At 37.2% G+C, this 22,771-nt stretch overlaps 1 protein-coding gene across 2 annotated transcripts in view; it reads right to left on the minus strand.

Annotated features, from left to right (window-relative positions):
• cpne7 (copine VII) overlaps positions 1–22,771 on the minus strand; it is an 80,117-nt gene that overhangs the window by 11,100 nt on the left and 46,246 nt on the right. For both annotated transcript variants that reach the window (XM_051901145.1, XM_051901146.1), the window contains 2 exons: positions 7,435–7,489; positions 3,383–3,434 (listed from right to left, as the gene is read on the minus strand). In XM_051901145.1, coding sequence (XP_051757105.1) covers positions 3,383–3,434; positions 7,435–7,489 — 107 coding nt within the window. The remainder of the gene's footprint in view (positions 1–3,382; positions 3,435–7,434; positions 7,490–22,771) is intronic.

Here is a 22,771-nt window from a genome sequence, read left to right on the forward strand (position 1 = left end):
CATATGTCTTTTCTTCTTCCATTAAACACAAAAGCAAAAATGTTGAGGAATGTTCTGTACGGTCTTTTCTGAGTTTTCTGGGTCTGAGTTGTTAATTAATAAGCATTATAAATATGATATATGAGAGGAATAGTATAAAATTTTGTAATCGTTTTGGAACATGGCATCCTTTTCAGTCTAGTCATCAGCTGGACATTAGTTGGTCCAAAAACCAGCTTGAGCTGGTATGACCAACTGCTTATTGCTGGCCCAAGATCATCTACCATGACTAGCTTGGACTAGCTAGAAACCAGCTACCAGCTTCCAAACACAGTTAGCAGCTTAAAGGTTTTTTTTTTTTTTTTTTTTTTAATGTTAAAATACATTCTCTTAGCCCAGGCCATTGACTAGTATTAATATGCCATTCATGGGTTATCTCCCCTAAAAGCGGAAACATTGAGCCTCCCAGGCACCATCTAAACATTGTAGTGTCCGCTCAATCTGTCAATCTCTTTCCAGCTCATTCTATAGCATGAGTTTAGGGCATGGCTAATGTAGCAGGCAGAGCTAGAGGGTGTTTAGCCACTGTGGGACCATGACTGATGCATTACATGGGAAAAGACATTCACCTTCAGTTACAGAAATGCAAGCCAAAAATCACTGCATTTAGACCTTCAAAGATTAAACAGGTCATGAACATGTCAAAGCGAACGGGGCATTGAGATGCAACAAGCTACAATGGACACTTCAATATAACACAGCATCATCATGCACCCATTCAGAAAGAAAATGTGCATTTCATAATGTTTATTCAGCCTCAAATAGTTGTGGCGCGTTGTTAAAAAATGCGCCTGGTGCAGATATGTTGGATGCAGGGCTTGACATTAACTTTTTTGCTCACCAGCCACTGTGACTAGTGGTTTTCCAAAGTTACTAACCACTCAGTATTTTCACTGGCCACAATTTTGACATTGATACCATGGAGAAAAACTGCCATATAGATATTTTTAATATTATCTCATAATTTGGCAGCAGGTATATTAGGCTGCTGTCACTTTAAGACCTGACGCACAGATCCATTATACACTGTAAAAAATCTAAAGTTGAGAAAACTTAAAAGTTTAAGGCAACAAACTTCAGCAGATTTTTGAGTTTTCTCAACTTGTTTTTGTAGGAGATTTTGAGTTTTCTCAACTTTTTGTTGTATAAACTGAATACAACAAGTTGAGAAAACTCAAAAATCTGCTGAAGTTTGTTGCCTTAAACTTTTAAGTTTTCTCAACTTTTGATTTTTTACAGTGTACCGTTACACGGTATGCATTTTCTTTCTCAACTTTTTACATTCACTTAAAACATAACTGTTTACGTGAATACTCGCCAAGACCGGCATTTTGTCATTAGTTTGTGTGTATTTGACTGTTTAAGCACAATACGCCATGAAAAAGAACTCAATTTAGTACTGAGAGGCGACTTTATGTGTGCGCACTTTGGGTGTGAGCACAAAATCTGCAGGAACGAGTAAAATTATGCGCAGTACATGCAATTCCATGCCAACATTCTGTAACACCAACAATATTCATCCGGAGCAAATGAAATGAGTGAGTGAGGGGAGGTGTGTTTGTGTGTCAACTCGCTGTCAGAGAGAGAGAAAGAGCAGCTGGGATCGTGTATCTATTTTGCAGAAAATGAGTATTGGAAGAGTTTCAGATATTCAGTTTCGATATTTTTATTGATATCAAAATCGATATTTTTTGACAACACTACATTGCACTTAGTTTATTATTTCAGATGCCTTTTTAGAAAAACAATTGAAAAATGTATATATTATATGTAAAATTCAGTTCGCCAAAGTGGCTAGTAGGCGTGACTGTGTTACACGCCACTGCTGAAATCCACCCGCATTTGGCGGGTTGGCAGGTGTTAAGGCCACGATATACTTCAAGCAAAGTTCTTTTCGTTCTTCATTTAGGGGTAAAATGAAGTTTGAAATACGTGAGCAGCAATATTCTGTAATCAAACATCTGACGCCGCCCACACTGCTAAGAGCGGCGTTTAGATGAATATGTAAAAATGTTGCGCGCTTTCCTCTCAGTAACAAAATAAACACAGCAAAATTGAGAAACTAGCAAAGATTTTTTTAATAAAGCATAAGAAAAGCATCTGATCATGGCAAAGTGGATATGTTTGTTTGCACAGCTCTGTAATTCGGCACTCCAGTAAAGTCATGTCGCGTTTATATTATAACATTTTATAAAATAGATCGCTTAAAATCAAGCAGCGTGTCAGTCTCTTATTTCATCAGAAGTACAACTTCGTTTTCTACTATAAAGCAGCTCTCCAGTGTTCATGTTTTCACTCATGGACGTCTGACTTCTACAGAAGGAGAGGAGAAATGAACTGAAAGAAGGCGGAGCCTCAACGCACACCTACCTTACGTAATGGTCACGGACCAATGGTAGTACTTTTCCAGAAAGTTTGCTTTGGCAAGCTGTTTCGAACTTCCAAAATGAACTCCAAACGAACTTCATTTCGGCCTGATTTTGTTCGAAATGACGTCACATCAGTTCATTCTTTGATTTCGTTTGAAGTATATCGGGGCCTTCAATGTCAAGCCCTGGTTGGATGGATTTATCATAAGCGAGATGCTCACGTTAGCTCTAGACAGAGTGTTAGCCTTTGCTTACTCATGACACATAGCAACACAGCTAAAAGTATTCCTAATGTACTTTTATTGAAAGTAGCCTACTTTTACCTGAGGAGACATGCCTTTACAAGCACCCATAAGAGCTGTTTTTGATGTTTGAGTTGGGATTGGGAGAGGCACAATGCGCAAAAGGGGTGTTTGCTATATAAATACAGAAACCATATATATATATATATATATATATATATATTCCATTCACACTTATGCCTTTTGACAGATTTACCATGCCATGATTGGTCTGGTACATTATGCAGGTCTGATGTCAATGACGATTGGTCACGACACATTGGTGTCACTGATGTCACTATAACATTGATATCAAACCTGACTTGGAGCCTTAAAGGAATGTAATATTAGAATGGATGGTGACAGCAGAGGGCAAGATTTTCTTTAAATAGAACATACATTTTGATCTGTTCTTCACACAAAGATGGCATCAGATGGCTTCAGGAGAAAGGGGACCGCTTTTTTAAAAAAAAGTGGCCATTCTTCAACATTTCTCCTTTTGTGTTCCACAGAAGAAAGAAAGTCATTTAAAGTTTGAAACGTCAGTGAGGGAAAAAGTAAATGTTGATAGAATTTTTATTTGTGGCTGAACTTTTCCTATAACTTTTACAATAGCTTCAGAAACATCACTGAGTGTCTCTGTTCAGTTCCCGTGAGATACTTACTAACATATGAAGTGCCTGTCACTCTTACCTTCACATTCGTCATCCTCTGGGTTGAAATTGATGGCAAAGTCATGAGACACCTGTAGTTTGGAGAAGAGAAACACAGAAAGGCTTTGTTTATTCAACTTCAGCTTGTTTAGTATGCTCTTACACACCTGGTTTCTGTTTAAAAACCTAATTCAAGGTCATAAATCCTGCTGTTAAAAGAAGGCAATAAATCATGCAGTGCTTGATGGGCTTATTTGCATGTTTCTGCAACACTATGCATGAAATGACCCGATGATGTTGATGCTAAAACAAAATAGCATCCTCCCTACTGATTTTCCCTACAGTAAGCAACAACCACTGTGAGCCCACTCTAGTACTTTTTTCGCACGAATTTCTAGAAATTTATTTTATTTTGTTGACAAAGACATTCTGACTATAACTATTATTATTATTATTATATTTCTTTGAAAAGGAAATAGACCTCATAGCTGCATTGTGCACTGCAATCTGCCTGAACAAACAGACCATAAAATGAAATCCTGTGACAGTACTTTCAACACAAGGGGAAGCCTTTGCAAGCTGTTATTATTTTAATTATGTGAGAATAACCTATTTTTGCTGTAAAGGTTGGTATTTCGTGAGAGAGAGTCTGTAAATAAAAATAAAATGAGTTATGACTTGACACATATGAGATGAGGAGTGCCAAGGGCTGCAGTCTACCAAATACTGAAGATGGTAGATACTTCCACATTTACAAACTATTAAACACCAAACAGACCAACCTTGTGAAAAAGAATAGCACTTAATTGTATTGAGTGTGTACTTGCAGATAACTTCAAATCTTAAAAGTACTTGCTGTCCATTTTTTACTCCATTGTGGCTGAATTATTGTTTTTATTTCACGCATTTGAAAAAAACTTGCTTTGTCTTACAGTCACACCACTTGATGGCCACAGGTGTATAAAATCAAGCACCTAGGCATGCAGACTGCTTCTACAAACATTTGTGTAGTAGCGATATTTAAACATTTTAAAGATTTTTTTTTTTCTGTCTAAAATGACCTGCACTACACCAGAGGGTTAAAGTCCCCCTGTAGTCAATAATTTTATCCGTTAAAACTCATCTTTGGTCAACAAAATGACATATTTAAAGTTTTTTTTCCTGTGAAAAAAAATCTTCATGCCTTAAAATAGCTTGAATGTAACTCTACACCCTTACCTCATTTAGTATACGCAGATCAATGAATATGCAAATTAGCCCCGCCTCCACTCGCTCATGCCAGCTCAGAGATTAACTCACTCAATTTACTGAGGTAAACACATCACGATGGCATCGCTCTTTACAACATCAGACATAATGGTAATTGATATGATTAGCCTTTTACTTCCCTAAGAACTTTTTTTTAAAAGTATGCTAAAGTATACTTCTTCTTCACAAGGGGTATTTGTAATTTAGTTGTTTGTAATTGTAATTGTGCATAATTTACTCTTACTACTATAGTAAGTACATGTAACTTTTATAAGGACATTGTAAAATAAACCACCATAGTCAAGAGCGCATACTATCTTTATTTCATTAATGGGTAACACTTTAGAATACTGTCTCTTACTTACTGCAGAACTAATAAGGAATTACTGAAGAACTAATAGGTAATTCTTCATTAACTCTTAAAGGGTTAGTGAAATTGAAAATGAAAATTCTGTTATTTATTACTTACCCTCATGCCGTTCCACACCCTTAAGACCTTCGTTAATCTTCGGAACACAAATTAAGATATTTTAGTTGAAATCCGATGGCTCCGTGAGGCCTTCATAGGGAGCAATGACATTTCTTCTCTCAAGATCCATAAACGTACTAAAAACATATTTAAATCAGTTTATGTGAGTACAGTGGTTCAATATTAATGTTATAAAGCGACGAGAATATTTTTGGTGCACCAAAAAAACCAAAATAATGACTTATTTAGTGATGGCCGATTTCAAAACACTGCTTCAGGAAGCATCGGAGCACAATGAATCAGCGTGTCGAATCATGATTCAGATCGCGTGTCAAACTGCCAACGGCTGAAATCACGTCACTTTGGCGCTCCGAACAGCAGATTCGATACACTGATTCATTATGCTCCGAAGCTTCCTGAAGCAGTGTTTTGAAATCGGCCATCACTAAATAAGTCGTTATTTTGGTTTTTTTGGCGCACCAAAAATATTCTCGTGGCTTTATAATATTAATATTGAACCACTGTACTCACATGAACTGATTTAAATATGTTTTTAGTACCTTTATGGATCTTGAGAGAGGAAATGTCATTGCTTCCTATGTAGGCCTCACGGAGCCATCGGATTTCAACTAAAATATCTTAATTTGTGTTCCGAAGATTAACGAAGGTCTTACGGGTGTGGAACGGCATGAGGGTGAGTAATAAATGACAGAATTTTCATTTTTGTGTGAACTAACCCTTTAAGTCACTACTGTTAACTACTAAGGAAGATGTGTTAACTAATCAGTATGTAATAGAATTTTCTGATTTTGTCAAGTAACAGTTAGCTAATCAATAACTAGTGAATTCTGTCATACCTCCTGAAGAACTACTATTAATTATCTACTAATTAAGGTTCAAGAAAAATAACTATGAAGTAACTACTAATGAACAGCCAAACACAATTACATTGAGTTGTGGCCCTTTCGTATTTACTAATGTTATCAGTAGTAGTATTATGAAAGTGCAATATTAATAAATACAATACATTTTATAGAGGTTTTTGCCTGTGTGGTAAATAATTGTTTTGTGAGCGTGTTCAACTTCGGAAAGGAACCCAACCCCCACTCTAAATGCCTTGTTATAGCCAACTTACCTCAGATTAGTTTTTATATTTCATATACAGTACTGTAAGTGTGTCTGTTTTCCTCAGCATATCACATTACCATTGACTAAATTCCAGTAAGGCAATGACTGAGGGAAAGTGAAAATACAGGGAACCCATTAGTAATTAATAAAGAATTATCAAATAATTCTGCAGGAATTACTTAGAACCTGAAACAGTATTCCAAAGTGAAAATATAGGGAACTCATTAGTAATTCATAAAGAATTATTAGATAATTCTGCAGTAATTACTTAGAACTTTAAACAGTATTCTAAAGTGAAGATTTAAGGAACCCATTAGTAATTAATAAATAATTACCACATAATTCTGACTCAAATATATATATATTGGTCAATAACAACACAAAAGCTACCCAACACTGAAAAAATAACCCAAAAATGACTCAACAGCCTCACCCCAGTGTTTGGGTAAATAAATAAATAAATAAATAAATGAATAAAACATTTTATATCTGTGGTAAGTTAGATAGTTATGGCAAGGCAATGGGGGTGGGGTTCCTTTCCGAAGCAGATTTCTTACCAGAACATGCACACAAAGTAGCTAATCACCATACAGGCAAAAACTTCTGAATAATTTGTTGTAATGAGTCTTTTTGGGAATGCAGTACATTATGCAGCATATAAATGCATATTTAATTTCCATACTAATAATAATAAGTGGTCGACTGTAACAAAGTAGTACAAAGTAGTTGTAATTTTACTCAAGTAATTTTGAATTGAATCATGAAATTAATAATTTTCTGTTCATTAGTAGTTACTTCATAGTTATATTTCTTGAACATTAATTAGTAGATAATTAATAGTAGTTCTTCAGGAGGTATGACAGAATTCATAAGTTAATGATTAGCTAACTGTTACTTAACATAATCATAAAATTCTATTACATACTGATTAGTTAACACATCTTCCTTAGTAGTTAACAGTAGTGACTTAAGAGTTAATGAAGAATTACCTATTAGTTCTTCAGTAATTCCTTATTAGTTCTTCAGTAATTCCTTATCAGTTATGCAGTAAGTAAGAAACAGTATTCTAAAGTGTTACCCATTAATCTTATATTGTCTGAAAGTACAGTTTTTTTTTTTTTGCCAAAATATACTGTTCAGATTTGAAGTACACTACAAGTGCACAATCAATACAATTAAGCACACTTCTTTTTCACAAGGAACCACACATGAATATACAAAAAAAAAAAAAAAAAAAAGGTCTTTACCTCATAATTAGGTGGAATTCTTGCCCCAAAGCCCAAAGCGGAGAATCGTTTGTCACTGTGATCAGATAAATGCATTCATTAGTAAATAAAACAACAAATAGCAAACACATTATATACAGCAATTTACTTCTTGTGCAACTTCTCTTTGATTTTAGTATCAGCCTCAGATGTTCCTCTCCAAGATAGTGAGGATTGGAAGGGCCAGTTCACTAGCTTCACCGTGGGGATGCAGGACGAGATTAGGTGTAAATCATCGCTCTTTCATACAGAGAGTGTAGGATAGCCTACCTGATGAGTGTTTTAACTTACAGAGTAGGCACAGGCAAAGTTTGTTCAGGATAAATGTCTCCATGTGTTCAAATGTACCTTAAGTTATAAATGTTGTAGGCCTAATGGATTTAAAGGTTTTACATAAAAATGTTTAATCCATTGAAGTGTTCAATCCAAGCGTTTCAAATGGTTTTGTAGGTTTTTAGAATGTTTGAGCAGTGTGTTATGACTGTAAACAATTGGCATTACCTAAACATGAACTGCAGAGGAACGTGTCCCTGCCAGTAAAAACGAATGTGAGTGGAGCAGGGCATACAGAGCTCTTTTATTCACAACCAACCTCATTTTTATTCAACAAGGCACTCAGTTCAAGAAAAAAGGCTAAATAATTTGTTACAGTTAGTTTTTGTAATTGTTGTGGATGACATGCAGCAGCATAGTATGCAATATACAATATAATATGAAGTGTTTATTATTCCCTGAAATTATATACGAGAGAGACCCGGTGTGTGTCAGTGAGGGAGACAAAGAAACTTGTTGAAAGAGATCCAGCGCGTCCGTGAGAAAAAATGACAATGAATAACAAAGCTTAGAAAAGTGTGTCGAATCAATAAATGTACATTTCAAATGTTTTTATTTGTGCCAAATATAAAACTGGAGGCTAAAGTTTGTGACCAAACTAACATGTACGTTTGAAATGCCTGAACCTCAAGCTGGGACCTGAATTTAGAAAGCCTGCAAACACACCTGTGGCATATGTAGCGCTGCCCACAAGGCTATCATCTTGTCTCTTTTATTCTCCCATGCAAAGCCTAATTCATGTAGCCTATTAGAAAACTAGCACTCTTAACACTCCCATGCAAATGTGTAGCCTATATAATTTACATTTCTGCAGTTATTAATTTATCATAAGAAGGGTAGTACTGCATTATAAAGCACAGAAAAGAAAATACAATTTTGACATCTAGGGCCCTATTATACACCTGGCGCAATGCAATGCCAGATGCAAGTGTTTTTTGCTAGTTTCAGCCCGATGCAGTTATCATTTTCACGTCCAGCGCCCACGTTGTTTAAATAGCAAATGCACTCGTGCCCATCTGTTCACCCATGGGCGTGCTGGTCTGAAAACAAGGTGTGTTCAGGCGCATCGTTGGCGTTTTGCTATTTCGAGGCAACTAAAAACGACTGCACAAATTGACCAACTGAAACCTGGTCTAAAGTCAATGACGCAGTATTTTTTGGGTTATTTAAAGGGCGCGTTAGTAATATGCGCCTATAGGTGGCTGCACAACACACATACACACTGCTTGTTACACACACAGGGACGGCGCAGCAGCACACAAACATGCCAAATATTAAAAATTAAAGGATTACAATGTAAAAGATTATTATTGTGTACATAAAGATAAAAATGCCTACATGTCATAATGGATAGTCATTGCATGTATCAGAATTACCAATTTGCATTAATGACCAATAAAACTGGCTAATTATTTGACCAATTGTGGCAATACACATACACAATACAGTATTTAAACTGACTCATCAGTAGGGCTGGGCATTGACACAATTTTCACGATTCGATTCGATTTCTATTCACATGCTTGCGATTTGATTCGATTACGATTTCAATTCGATAACGATTATTTTGGATATAGTATATCAGTTACAGTACATGGCAAATTTTCTAGAGGAAAAAAATCTCTCAACTAATGCGGTAAACTACACATGGGTGTCAGTTGGTACTACTTTACTACAATAATGAAGGTTAAAATTAACTTATTTATATACAAACACTTAAATTACACTCAATTATGTTTTTTTATAATAAATAAAGTTTAGAATTACATAATCATTTCTAATTTAAATTTTTTAATATAAATCGTGGCTGTCATAACTGATTTATTCAAACATGCATTAAATATTGAAGAACATCATAATGAATATGTAACGGTGCATAGCTATATTTATCAGAATGCTGCTTTCTAGAGTTCACTTTTCTAGCTGACTAATGAGTTTATGGTCACTGAATATGTTTTTCTGAGGTAAATGTGACGTTACGTGACATTGTTCACAAGCTGTTTTATTGACGTCTTTCCGAGGTTGAAACACTGATTGAGCTATTACAAGAGACATGATACGGATTTCAGTAAGTTGTACTGTATATTTTAACATACCTTCAGATGTTTAGTCATGTTTATTTCGTGCTGTATCTGGTATTAAAGTGGAGAGGATGTTCACATGCGCTCCGTGCTGCCACTTCTCTTTAACTGAGGCGCTACAGCGATCTGTCACGCCACATTAAACAGCATCAAAACGGCATTTATTTTTTGAATCTCATAATAAGATGGACATCATTTGAAATCTGAGACTTTGCTTCATATCAAAAGTAACAAATCACAAAGATTATTGCGATTTATTGGATGGGAGGCGCGCTACATGTTCTGTTCATTCATTAACTGAAAACAGACTAGACTAATTGATTCATGGGATTTAAGAATCGATATTGGTTCGTAAAAAAAATGAGAATCGATTAAAATCGAGAAATCGATATTGTTTACCCAGCCCTACTCGTCAGGTTGAGGGTTTCTATATTCCGCCATAGCAATCCGCGAAAACGAGCTGTGATATGTCCACTTCGTAACATGTGAAAATCTATGGTTATAGCGCCACTTAGTGGTCAAAAGAAGAAATGCATTTCCCGCCGCAACCGCGACAGTACCCGCTGCAACAAAAAACGCTGGTTCTGGTTGAGTACCATCTGTATGTGCAGCTCTTAGGTCCTTTCTAAAATATTTTATTCATCAAAACCCATTAATCACTTACAAGGTTTATTATTGACAAACACCTCACCAGTTTAACAAAGTTCAAATATCAATATGGCACTGGGGTGAACATGGTGTACTGCTGGGGCCAGAGGTGTGTGTAAGATCATCAAATACATGGAGTGTTGAAATGATGAAAGAGACTCCAATGTGAGAGGGGAAGGCACAGACACAGCAGGGCAACAGATCCACACAGCTGATCACTCAACATGCGACAACTCACAGCCGCGTGACGAGAGGAAGGGTATCATGAGGTCGGAACCACAGAGGCGTGCAGCAGAGAGCTGAGACATAAGAAACAAGATAACCACAGGCACAGAGCTTGTCTTTCACTTGCTAATGAAAGCTAGATGAGGTAGCACTGTTCTGATAGCTGTCACCAGAGGCCACTAATGTTGGTTAATCAATGCCACCTTCTCGTGCTACAAAAGTTGAGGCTGATTTGAATGAATCCCAGTTCAATCCCAGAGCCAACATAATATTTCATATATTCTCTGGATGAATTCAACAAATTGAGAGCACAAAACTTTTATTCATAGCTGGCTTGTGTGCCATTCTTTAAAAAGTCTTTGAAGAATGAAGGTTTTATAGGTCTTAAAGAAAGGCAGAACAATAGACAGATTTGTAATTTACATTTCATTATATTAATAAATTATCCATTCATGAACTTCATTTAGCAGAATGCTTTACCTGTGTTTGTAAATTTCTGTCATTCCAATCCAAATTCAACTTCCTGTGGGGTATGGCCATTTCAATTTAATTTCAAATTAAAATGGAGCCAAATCTTAAATACTGCATTTTGCAGCACTCTGAAACCACCAGCAATCCAGTGTAAACTCTTGGTGCTTCATTTAATTTAATTAATGTTTCTGTAATCTGTACATTTTTTATTGACCAATATTAATAGTAATCAGTAGTAATTCATTGATTGATGATGTAAAAACAGAGAACAGCTTTATAATGGGGAAGATAAACAGAAACATGCATAATCTCTGCATTTAAAGAGTCGATTCTTGTGTCTGGATTGCAGAGGTTGAGTTCCGCTTTTTACCAAGTGACATCGCCAACTACTGGCCTGGCAGCATAATACAGCGTTTTTAGTAGTTTTCACAGACCTGTGTGAATGGGGATCGTTTTGATAACGTTATCTGTACGTGAAAAATGCAAATGAAAAATGTTTTCATTTTTAGTACATGACTGTCGTGTAAACGTACCCTCAGATCCAACCCCAATGATAAAGAATGGTGCTGCAAAAATTGTATTCAGCATAGATTTTGGGGTTATTTCCACTCTTTTACATGATTTGTATTATTCCTTTATTGTCAATAATCCCTTCTCTAATTCTAGCTATCAGGTAATCTACTGTCATGTATGTGTGCCGTCTTCTTTGTCATGTTTGATTGGAGATTTTGGTACTCAAATCATACAGGCACATACTCCACCATATTTCAATCACAATGGAAACAAATATGAAATTACATATGAATATGTACTTAAGTCCCACTTAAATGGGTTGAAAGCAGAGCTCTAAAGATCAACTAATTGCATTTAATATACATTTAAAGAATAATGCATTTTCATTTAACTGCAATTAACATGCAATTAAGTGTCTGAAAACATTACATTCACTTAAAGGGGACCTATTATGCAAAATTCACTTTTGCATGGTGTTTGGACATAAATGTGTGTTGGCAGTGTGTGTACACAACCACCCTATAATGATAAAAATCCAACCACTCCTTTTTTTTTAATCGCCATAAATCATAAGCAGTGTCTCAGAACAAGCCGTTTCCAGATCCCTGGCAATGTGACGTCACTTTAGCCAAAGGCCCCGCCCACGAATGTTGACAGACACTGCCGTTTTAACATAGAACCGCCCTGAGTGTGTTCACAGCGAGTTGTACACCGTAAGCCATTGCTGCACTGACGAGAATGTCTCCCAAGCGTTTTAGGTGTTCTGTAGCTGAATGTATTAATCCACATAGCTCTCTCCATTTACTCCCTAAATCTGAGCCGCTGAAGACGAGGTGGATTAATTTTGTTTTCCAAGAAAATGCTCCCTCAACTCTACCGAAATTCGTTTATGTCTGCGCGAATCATTTCACACCGGACTGCTTTGTGAATGAATATCAATACAAAGGGATAATACAAAACAGAGGTTGTGCTAAAAATGTGCTACTCAAGGATATATAAGTACAAACTGTTCGTGATTCAGCTTAAGCTGTAATTACAGTCTCCTGAGTGATACTGGATACAGCAGTAATTAAGGTGAGAGCACTTTATTACAGTTCATCGGAGTTAATTTACGGATATAAAGTTTACGAGTTTATTAAGCACCACCCGATAAGGCATAATGTCTTTATATATTTGTTTACTGTTAGTTGTAACGAGTGTTTCTGTGTACTTCGCTGTGTATGTTGATGATAATGCAAGGGAGAGAGAGAGTTTATGGATAATATTTTAATGCACACTTGCACTGTGTTTTATTAAGGTCTTACGGTGATTTTCTAGAGTGAAAACGGACGCTTCATCTTTTGTGTGAAGTACAATAAACATCATAAAACTCATCTGTATAGTTATGGCCATCATTCGGATGGTACAACAGGCTTGTACTAATATAGTGGATAAAAACAAGAAGACAATATAAGTTATAACCGTAATTAAACTAAACTATACCTGTTCTATCTCCATGCAGCATATACTCACAGTTTTTGACATTATTGTGCATCCTGACTGAATCCTGTCACCGGAGAATCAGCTTGTGAAGCTCCGCCCTCTTAGGCCGAGTGCAGCAGCTCATTTGCATTTAAAGGGCACACACTGAAATGGCGTGTTTTTGGTCAACCACAAAAAGTGGCAATTTTAACATGCTATAAAAAATTATCTGTTGGGTATTTTGAGCTAAAACTTCACATACACACTCGGCGGACAACAGAGACTTTTTTTACATCTTGTAAAATTGGGCATAATAGGTCCCCTTTAAGTGTATCCCTTTAAAGTATTTTATTTCCATAATAAGTACTCTTCTTAAAAGTATGCTAAAGTGTACTTCTTTTTCATACGGATCCTTCCAGCAGATATCGTGACTCTTAAGTAAGTGGAGTATCAATGCAATCTGTCTGAAAAATCATCCACCGATAGAGCCAAACTCTGGACCCATGTGCGGCTCAGCTGATTCTCCTCACATTAACATGTTTGCTTGCCTGAAGACATCATGCTGTGACAGCTATTGAGAATGTTCCTTCAAACTGATCCATGAAGAGGAGCACACTAATCTCTAGCATGATGCAATCTCCATCTCCATAATCACATCATAGCTAAAGTTAATATGAACTATTGAGCTGTGGCTTGTTTACCATAATGAAGAAAGGAGAGATTACTGTGATACGCCCATGAGAAGACAACACAGAAACAAATATTACAGCTGTTCTATCCTCCTTCAACTCTTGACTTCTAGCCATTTCAGGCACAAATAAACCCATTGAAGCCCAGCAGGCAATTAAATTGACAGAGTCTGTGAATATTTTTGGATAACTATAGATGTTTTAAAACAACTGGCATAGAATATAGCACTTTAAAGGGTCATACTATTAAAAAGGCACCTTTTCCTGTGGAAAGTATTTTTTTTTTTCAATTCTTGAAAGAATAATGATGTCAATATGACACAGTTTATTATTATTGTTAGTATCATCATTATTATTATTATTATTAGGTTGATGCACAACTTGAAGAGGCAACTTTGAGTATTTAAAAAAAAAAAAAAAAAACGTATTGACAGAATGAAGGTTTTATTTCCACATATTTATGAAAATAAGAATAGTATATAAAAAAATATGCATTTGTTTATGTAGCAAGGGGAAACAGGCGTAAAGACAGGCCAAAACGCATCCTTAAAGGGTTAGTTCACCCAAAAATGAAAATTCTGTCATTTATTACTCATGCTCATGCCGTTCCAGACCCATAAGACCTTCGTTAATCTTCGGAACACAAATTGAGATATTTTTGTTGAAATCCGATGGCTCAGTGAGGCCTGCATAGGGAGCAATGACATTTCCTCTCTTCAGGAAGCTTCGGAGCATAATGAATCAGCGTGTCGAATCAGCTGTTCAGAGCACCAAAGTCACGTGATTTCAGCAGTTTGGCGGTTTGACAAGCGATCCGAACCGCTGATTCGACACGCTGATTCATTATGCTCCGAATCTTCCTGAAGCAGTGTTTTGAAATCGGCCATCACTAAATAAGTCGTTATTTTGTTTTTTTTGGCGCACCAAAAATATTCTCGTGGCTTTATAATAATAATATTGAACCACTGTACTCACATGAACTGATTTAAATATGTTTTTAGTACCTTTATGGATCTTGAGAGAGGAAATGTCATTGCTCCCTATGCAGGCCTCACGGAGCCATCGGATTTCAACAAAAATATCTCAATTTGTGTTCCGAAGATCAACGAAGGTCTTACGGGTGTAAAACGGCAAGAGGGTGAGTAATAAATGACAGAATTTTCATTTTTGGGTGAACTAACCCTTTAAGTTTAAAGAAAAAGTAAGAAAGCATATAAAAATAAAACACTTAAATATTTTGTGTTGATGTGTTTAGAAAATGTATAGGTGTATATTAAAGCAAAAGCAAACATCAATTTGTCATGTGATACAGTTATTTGGTTATTTTGTTAGACATAGTGTAACAAAAGCCACCCATCTTTTAAAATAGATTGCAAAGATTGCAAAACAACTGCACAGCATGAAAGACAATATTTCTATACCTCCAGGAAAAAATCTGGGCATTACTCGATATGCCAAGTCTTCTGAAGCCATATGATAGCTGTAGATCTCAAGTTTCACTGTAGCTCGCAAACATTTATTGTTTGTGTATTATCTATAAAGAAAGTAAATCATACGGGCCTATAATGACATGAAAGTGATTGATTGATTGATTGATTGATTGATTGAATGAATGAATGAATGAATGAATGAATGAATGACTGACTGACTGACTGATTGATTGATTGATTGATTGATTGATTGTGAACTCTTACTTTAGTTTAATGGAGACGCAAAGTAAATAATAACTGCTGTTGCTCTCCAAGCTGTCATGCTGTCATTTTTCTTTCTTCCCTACAAGCAGTTAGAGGAAAAATCCTGCAACATTATCATCCATCAGAATTTAGAGATATGACATTTACTGCTCCATTTACTGACATTGTCTAAAAACTTGGCAGGTGGGTTGCAAAAACATCATGTGTGTAAGATTGGCAGATTTGTTCATCATGTGAAGTAAGGCATGAGAATGAAATCTGATGACAATCTGTAGCTTAAACGGGTCAGCACCACCTGGCTTCCACATGTCACTATTTTACACACCTGTTGCTGTTGCAATCACAAATCTAACATCCCTTGAAGAACAAATAGAACCATATTTCTAATATCAGATTCAGTTTTCATTCTCTGCTGCTGATTGACCTTTCATTCGTTTCCAGTTTATTTCCACCATACATGCAAAATTTGTGCAAATCAGTTTGTAAACATGAAGCTGAAAATCCAGAACTAGCTCAAATATTTTTTTTTTTAAATATATATTTTATTTTATTTTATTTTAATGTTTATTTTATTTCAAGAAATGATTTTTTATTTAGTTTCAGTAATATAGTATATATAGTAATGAGAATCATTCTGATTTGTATGCAAAGTTTGCCAATTTTTCACCATACAGTCACACCTGTTTAATCAATTTTAAGAATATAAGTAAGCAATAATGTACGAAAGGCTGTGCTGTATTGTGAATAAGTCACGTGACTATAGCACTAGCCTTGAGTATCTTATTGCTTTTATAAAACGGTTACCACACAATACAAATATTAAAGCCTAAAATATGTGTCAATGCAACTTTCATGAAGTAAACTTTTTCTAAAAGCCTTCCTTCCGCTGGAAAAAATAGTCCCTCACCGTGAACAGCAACAGAAGTTACATTATTACACCATTAGATGGCGGCAAAGACTGTCTTTATGAGTGTGTCAGTCAGTAGCGAAGACTTTTACATTGAAAAGACTGAACTGTTGTGAACACGGAACAAGACACAACTAACAAATGCTTTGACTAGCGCTGTCAGTCACGGGAAAACCCCTTAAATGTTAAAAGGACAAGATAATACATCGGACATTTAAACAGATTTTTTATTATGAACATAGGACTGACCTGAAGGAAAATAAACTCGCTCACTCGACCTCTTTCTCACAATACTCTTCTACATAATACAGTAAGCTTCAATGAACAATATCAACTGAGAACAAACAGTTTACATTGTTAAGAGTGGTTGCTAAGGGTGTTGTGTAGTGATACACAGAACCGTTGGGTGAAGCGGTCATAGCCGTGTTTTATAGTGAATAAAACACAGCTATTGACCAATCAGAATCAAGGACAGGAACTAACCGTTTTATAAATATCAAATAAAAAATAAATATAAAAATATAAAATCCTCTTCATGCTCCCAAGCCCTCCCTGCCATATTTCAGCACTCCAAATGAATTTTTTGATGTGCTCTATCCATCAGCATGATTTATATGTATGATACAATGATGCCTGACATGCTAAACATTCACACATCCGTGATTGCGAGGCAAGCTGTTCCGACAACTGTGACTTCTTCCCTCATTGCCAACTGCTTTGCAAATGAGTAAAAAATAGTGCCTTCTCAGCTTCCCAAAAGCATTCAGCTTACTCATAGGCCTCTGTGAAACTGGGTCACAAGGAGTGCATCCATATTATTCAGTCATTTTCCATTTACTTATTCCAATTACTTGCGTCCTTAATGTCATTCAGCATTTTGATTTAAAACAATAGCTTCATTCCAATGTTTTTTGCCATAATGAAATCAAATATGTGGATGCACCAACATAAACTGGTTATAGTGTTTTTCAGGCATGGCAATTGGAGAACATCCATCACGCCATCCACAGAGGCACAAATGGCTCTAAAAGCTGAACAATTACGAAAGCAAGAGCTTTTCTTGCTCTCTCCCTCTCAAGCCAGTACACCAGGAGAAAATGGTCTTTTTTATGTTCCTCAGCACTTTTATCATGGCTCCTCTGAGAGATCACATCAGCACATCTCCAGCAGAATCTGATGAGGGCAGTCAGACTGCCACCACCGCCCAGTCTCTCAAACGAGAAGCAGGGACAAACTTAGGCTTGTAAGAGGCCTAATCCTGCTTTTAATAAAAGCCCAAAGGACAACCAGCAGGGAGCTATACAGCAGCAACAATGTGAAATGCTGCTTGCCAAAGTCACATTGGCTCTGACAAAGCATTGAGAACAACTGCAACAATACATGCACCAGTAATTAGCCTACCATGTGGAGCTGTGTTAATTGTTTTTTTGGCCTGTGAATGAGTCATACTACCAAAGTCTTGGCTTGCAAAGAATCTCAGATGCAGACATCTCAGTATTTGAATTATAAAATCTTAATTAGTATATGATTAGGTCTCAATGGTTACCGTTGTTTTAGATATTATCTGACACAGCTGTACCACATGTGAAAGGCAGTGTATTTCAGGAAACAGCCATTTTGTAAATTCTCTCTCTGCCATTTTCTCTGCCCACCAAGGCAATGCATTAAGCAGGCAAAATGAAATCAATATCCTCTTATTTTCACTACCATTATCAGAAAAATGCAGTGGGATGAATATACCCCCAAAGCAAAGTGTATCTGTCAATGCAGCTGCGGTTATATGAATGTGAATAGAAGATTTCCACAAGCATTTCTGCTGCAAAGAGTCTTTATCCACACATAAAATAAGATAAAATAATTAAGGCACACTTCAACTCTGCAATGACAATATATGCAAATGTGCAACATATGCTTTTGCACATTTCTTGTCTTTTTGTGAATGATTCACCTATGCATGTTATTCCAAAGAAAAAAACTCACTTTGAAACTATTTCCTTTTTCAGCTGACATCACTGACTGCACATATTTAGGCAATGTTTTTGCAAACTCACACTAGGTCAAGCTCTATTCCAGTATGTATTTGTGTGTCAGAAAAATTGTTTATGTGTAAATGATTTATGTTATGCTGTCAATACATCAATATTGTACATTTTAGTGTCTATAAACATAAGCAAATGTATGTGTGATAGAACCAAACTTTACATAAAATATGTACGAATACTCATGAGATCTTCTTGGGTGTTTTTATACCTGTAAATTATATGTACAAATACCTACGTATAAACAATGAGACCAGGCTGGTTTATCAAGTAAAATTGTTTGCAAAGGACAATTCTTACAGTATCTCACTATTACTGTATGTCCTCACTTGTATTGAATGGCAGATATAGATCAGTTAAAGTCACCAATTAAAATCAACAATTCTGGGTTGTTGTTTTTTTTTTAATTCATGTGCCCTTGTTATCTTTAACCAAAATAACTTCCCCACCCTCTTGCAGCGACATCTCCTGTCTTCTGACACGTTTACTGGTGTGAGGGCAGGACAACCTGTCACTCACATGAGATCGACCAATAGCAACCATCCAATCAATTCCCCATGGACAAAACAAGTCCCACTCTACATTTTTTTTCTTGTTCGAGAAGCCATTTCACTCTGATATACGTCACAATAGGGATGAAAAGACTATCACAACTTCCATTTCATGCCACCTTTAAGATAGTAGGCAGCTCATGAGAGCCAAATTCTACCTCTTATAGGGGGGGGAGGGCACAAACAAAACCCACACCATCCCACTAGCATGATCATGATCCATCCTGTTTTTACAGTAACTTCGCGCAGTCAACTGATTTGTGATGATGAGTAACACACCCTTTCAGCCTGATCAGGGAACCCACACAGCGTAGGTGTACGACCCAGGAGAACTTCAAGCATCTTTCAGCAAATATAGTTCACACAAAAATAAAAATTTCTGTCATCATTTACTAACCCTTATGTCATTCCAAACCCATTTACCTTCTGTTCATCTTCAGAACACAAATGAAGATACTTTTAATATTTTCTCATCCTTTTTGTCCATCCACTGAAAGTCCACGCAACTAAAACTTTCTCACATTAAAAAGTACAAAAAGACATAGTAAAAGTAATCCATTTGAATCGAGCAGTTTAATCCAGATCTTATCTTATAACGATTTATATAGTCGCATTTATTCACATGTAAACATAAAAAAACATTGGTCAACGCACATAAAGAACAGCAAATTTGGTAAACGGAAGCACAAACGTGCTTGCTTGACACATAAGAACCAATGAGGTTTGTTTTCACATGTCACACAAGCATGTTTTAGCTTATGCAAGGTTTGTTCTCATTCATCAAGCAAGTTCGGTTTCAGCTTCTATTTACCATATTTGGTGAGCTCTATGTGTGTGTCATGGTTATGTTCTGTTTGCTCTTATTTCAAGATTCTGTTCCATTGTAGTTAGTTCCTGTTTCCCTACTCTGTTTAGTTTCCACTTGCTTGGTTTCTGATTATGTCCTTGTTGTGTTTCTTGTTTGTTTCATAATAATCAACCCTCAAAATGAGTAATACAAAGAAAGGTGTTTCTTCTGTGAACTTCTGCTCATGGACCAATAAGAGTGTTCCCTTAGGACCACATGAAGAACTTTTTAGATCTGGTGTGCCTTATGCACTTCCCCGACCGCTCACTGTGTGTGTCCTACAATACCAGCGTTAATGAGTGATCGAAGGTACACCTGCCTGGAGAAGGTCCTCAAGGGAAAATTGCCCAGTATGTGGAGTGGATGCTCCACTGTGGATCCCACTTCATCATCTGCAAAGCAGAGGAGGAGAAACCCACCTGCCCCGTGCCAGCCATGGGCCCTAAGACAGAGCCAGAGCCCACCACAGACCATGAGCCCCAAGTGCACCACAGATCCACTGCTAGAGCCCACTCCCGCTATGGAGCCAGAGCCACCCACCATGTTCGTCCCAGAGCCAGAGCCAACCGCCATGTCGGTCCCAGAGCTAGACCCTACCACCAGGGCCGTCCCAGAGCTCGCACACACTGTCCAGTCCATCCCAGAGCCAGGAATGGACCATTGCCTGATAGATCTGTGGTCCACTGATCAAAGTCCCACCCTAGTCCCCACTAACCACTAGTGGGGACAAGGTTGAACCACCATTAATTACCTAACTCTGGTCCCATCCAGCTGTTTAGATGTTCCGGTCCCATATGGAGTCCTTCCTCCTCCATTGTTCCCGTCCTATACACTGGCTCAGTCCAGTCCCCTGGACCACCCCCTGGATCCACCCCCTCTACTAGCTCCATGCAACTCTCCAGCTCTGCCTTAGATGCTCGTTCACACAGAACGCGTCTTTGCATCTAAAAACGCGAGACACTCAGGAATGGTTTTTAAAAAAAGAGCAGCGCAGAACGCAAGGGTTTTGAGACGTGATGCAATAACAAATAAAACAGTTGCCATGCCAACTTGCTACTGTAAACAGAAGTTTGCAATGCTTGCCCCACCTCCAAGTTCTTCTGATTGGTCCACTGTTTTGGAACTGACATTGATGAGCGGCGCTGCGTGTAAAAGTTGAAATTCTTTTAACTTGACACTGCAACTTAAAAACGCGGTGCTAACGTGTGAGGCTCTGCAAAAGACGCGACACGCGAGCTTAACGGTCATGCACATCTGTCTAGCGTGTATTTACATAGAAAAACAATGGAAAAGTAGCGCATTGGACTAGAAAACACGTTCTGTGTGAACGGCCTCTTAGTCTGTACGATCAGCAGCTGGGCAAGATATTGCAGATTCCCCTGCTTCACCTCGGGCCTCCAGGCCAATGAATCCACCTCGAACTGTCAGCCCGTCAGCTCCGCCCAGGCACTGTGTTCCACTGGCTCAACCATGATCCATCAACACTCTGGCTCCACCGGGCTCCCTCGTACCTTTGGCTCCACCTTGGTCCCTTGTCGCTCTGGCTCTGCCAGTCAGTTCCTAGGTTTCGCCCAGACCTTCCACCAAAGCTCCATCCTGGCTTCTCCCTCTGGCGGTTTCACTGTGGGTTCATCCTCCGCTGGCTCCCCTAGGGTCCCCATAACCAGCTCCATGCCCAACTCCTAAACCCCCTCCCTCCCTCCACCATTGGACTTGCGATTACAATGCAAGGATGCACCTTCTGGGAGGGTGAGTTATGTCACGGTTATTTTCTGTTTGCTCTTATTTTGACATTCTGTTCCATTGTAGTTAGTCCCTGTTTCCCTACTCTGTTTTCTTAGTTTCTGATTATGTCCTTGATTGTTTCTTTTTTTCACACTATTTAAATGTCTACCTTAAAATGTCTACCTCCAAAATCGTATAGGCTACTTCCCTACTATATCTAAGGTAAAAAAAAAAAAAAAAAAACTGTGCAAAAAAAGTATTATATCCAAATTCACAGTATTCATAAAAGGTGAAAGGCACCCGGATTACTTACTACTTTTGGTAGGCTACAGGAGGATTTGTGAATGGCAATGAAGCGACACAACTGACGCTTTACTAGTCACATGATAATGACAACATGAAGGATGTAGTACGCCCAGATTATATTCATACCACACACTTTCATACTATATAGAACAGGAATGTCAAACTCAGTTCCTGGAGGGTCACAGCCCCTATACAGAGTTTAGCTTCAAATTTAATTAAACGCACCTGATCCAACTAATCAAGTCCTTTAGGCTTATTTGAAAACTACGGGCATGGACCAGGGTTGGAGCAAAACTCTGTAGGACTGTGGCCCTCCAGGAGCTGAGTTTGATACCCATGATATAGAACATACTTTTTTAAAGGTTGCAATCTAAATATTTATTCAAAAGAAGTACATACTCAGAGAGTATGCAATTTTGGACACGGCCATTCTCTGTAACGTATGTCATGGATTCACTATGGGCACTTTCATATATTCCAGTTGATATTTATGAAAAATAAACACATTTTGTCGGAAAATTATTTAATTTTTTTAAACTGTATTTTACTGTAGGATACATAAAATGTTATATATGAAATTAGCCTTACCAACACAAAGACGTTTGCAATTTTATTTAAAATATGTTTGAAAATTTGGTCACACTTTATTTTAAGGTGTCCTTGTTACAGTGTAATTATACATTTAGGTACTGAGTAATTAATTAACAACACATACTTACTGTGGGGTTAGGGTTAGTATTAGTGTTTGATTTAGGTTAATTGCAATTATGTAATTATTATTGCACAATTTATAGCTATGCATGTAATGTGCAACAAGGACACTGTAAAA

Source organism: Ctenopharyngodon idella, chromosome 7 (assembly GCF_019924925.1).
Source record: "Ctenopharyngodon idella isolate HZGC_01 chromosome 7, HZGC01, whole genome shotgun sequence".
Taxonomy (NCBI): Eukaryota; Metazoa; Chordata; class Actinopteri; order Cypriniformes; family Xenocyprididae; genus Ctenopharyngodon; species Ctenopharyngodon idella.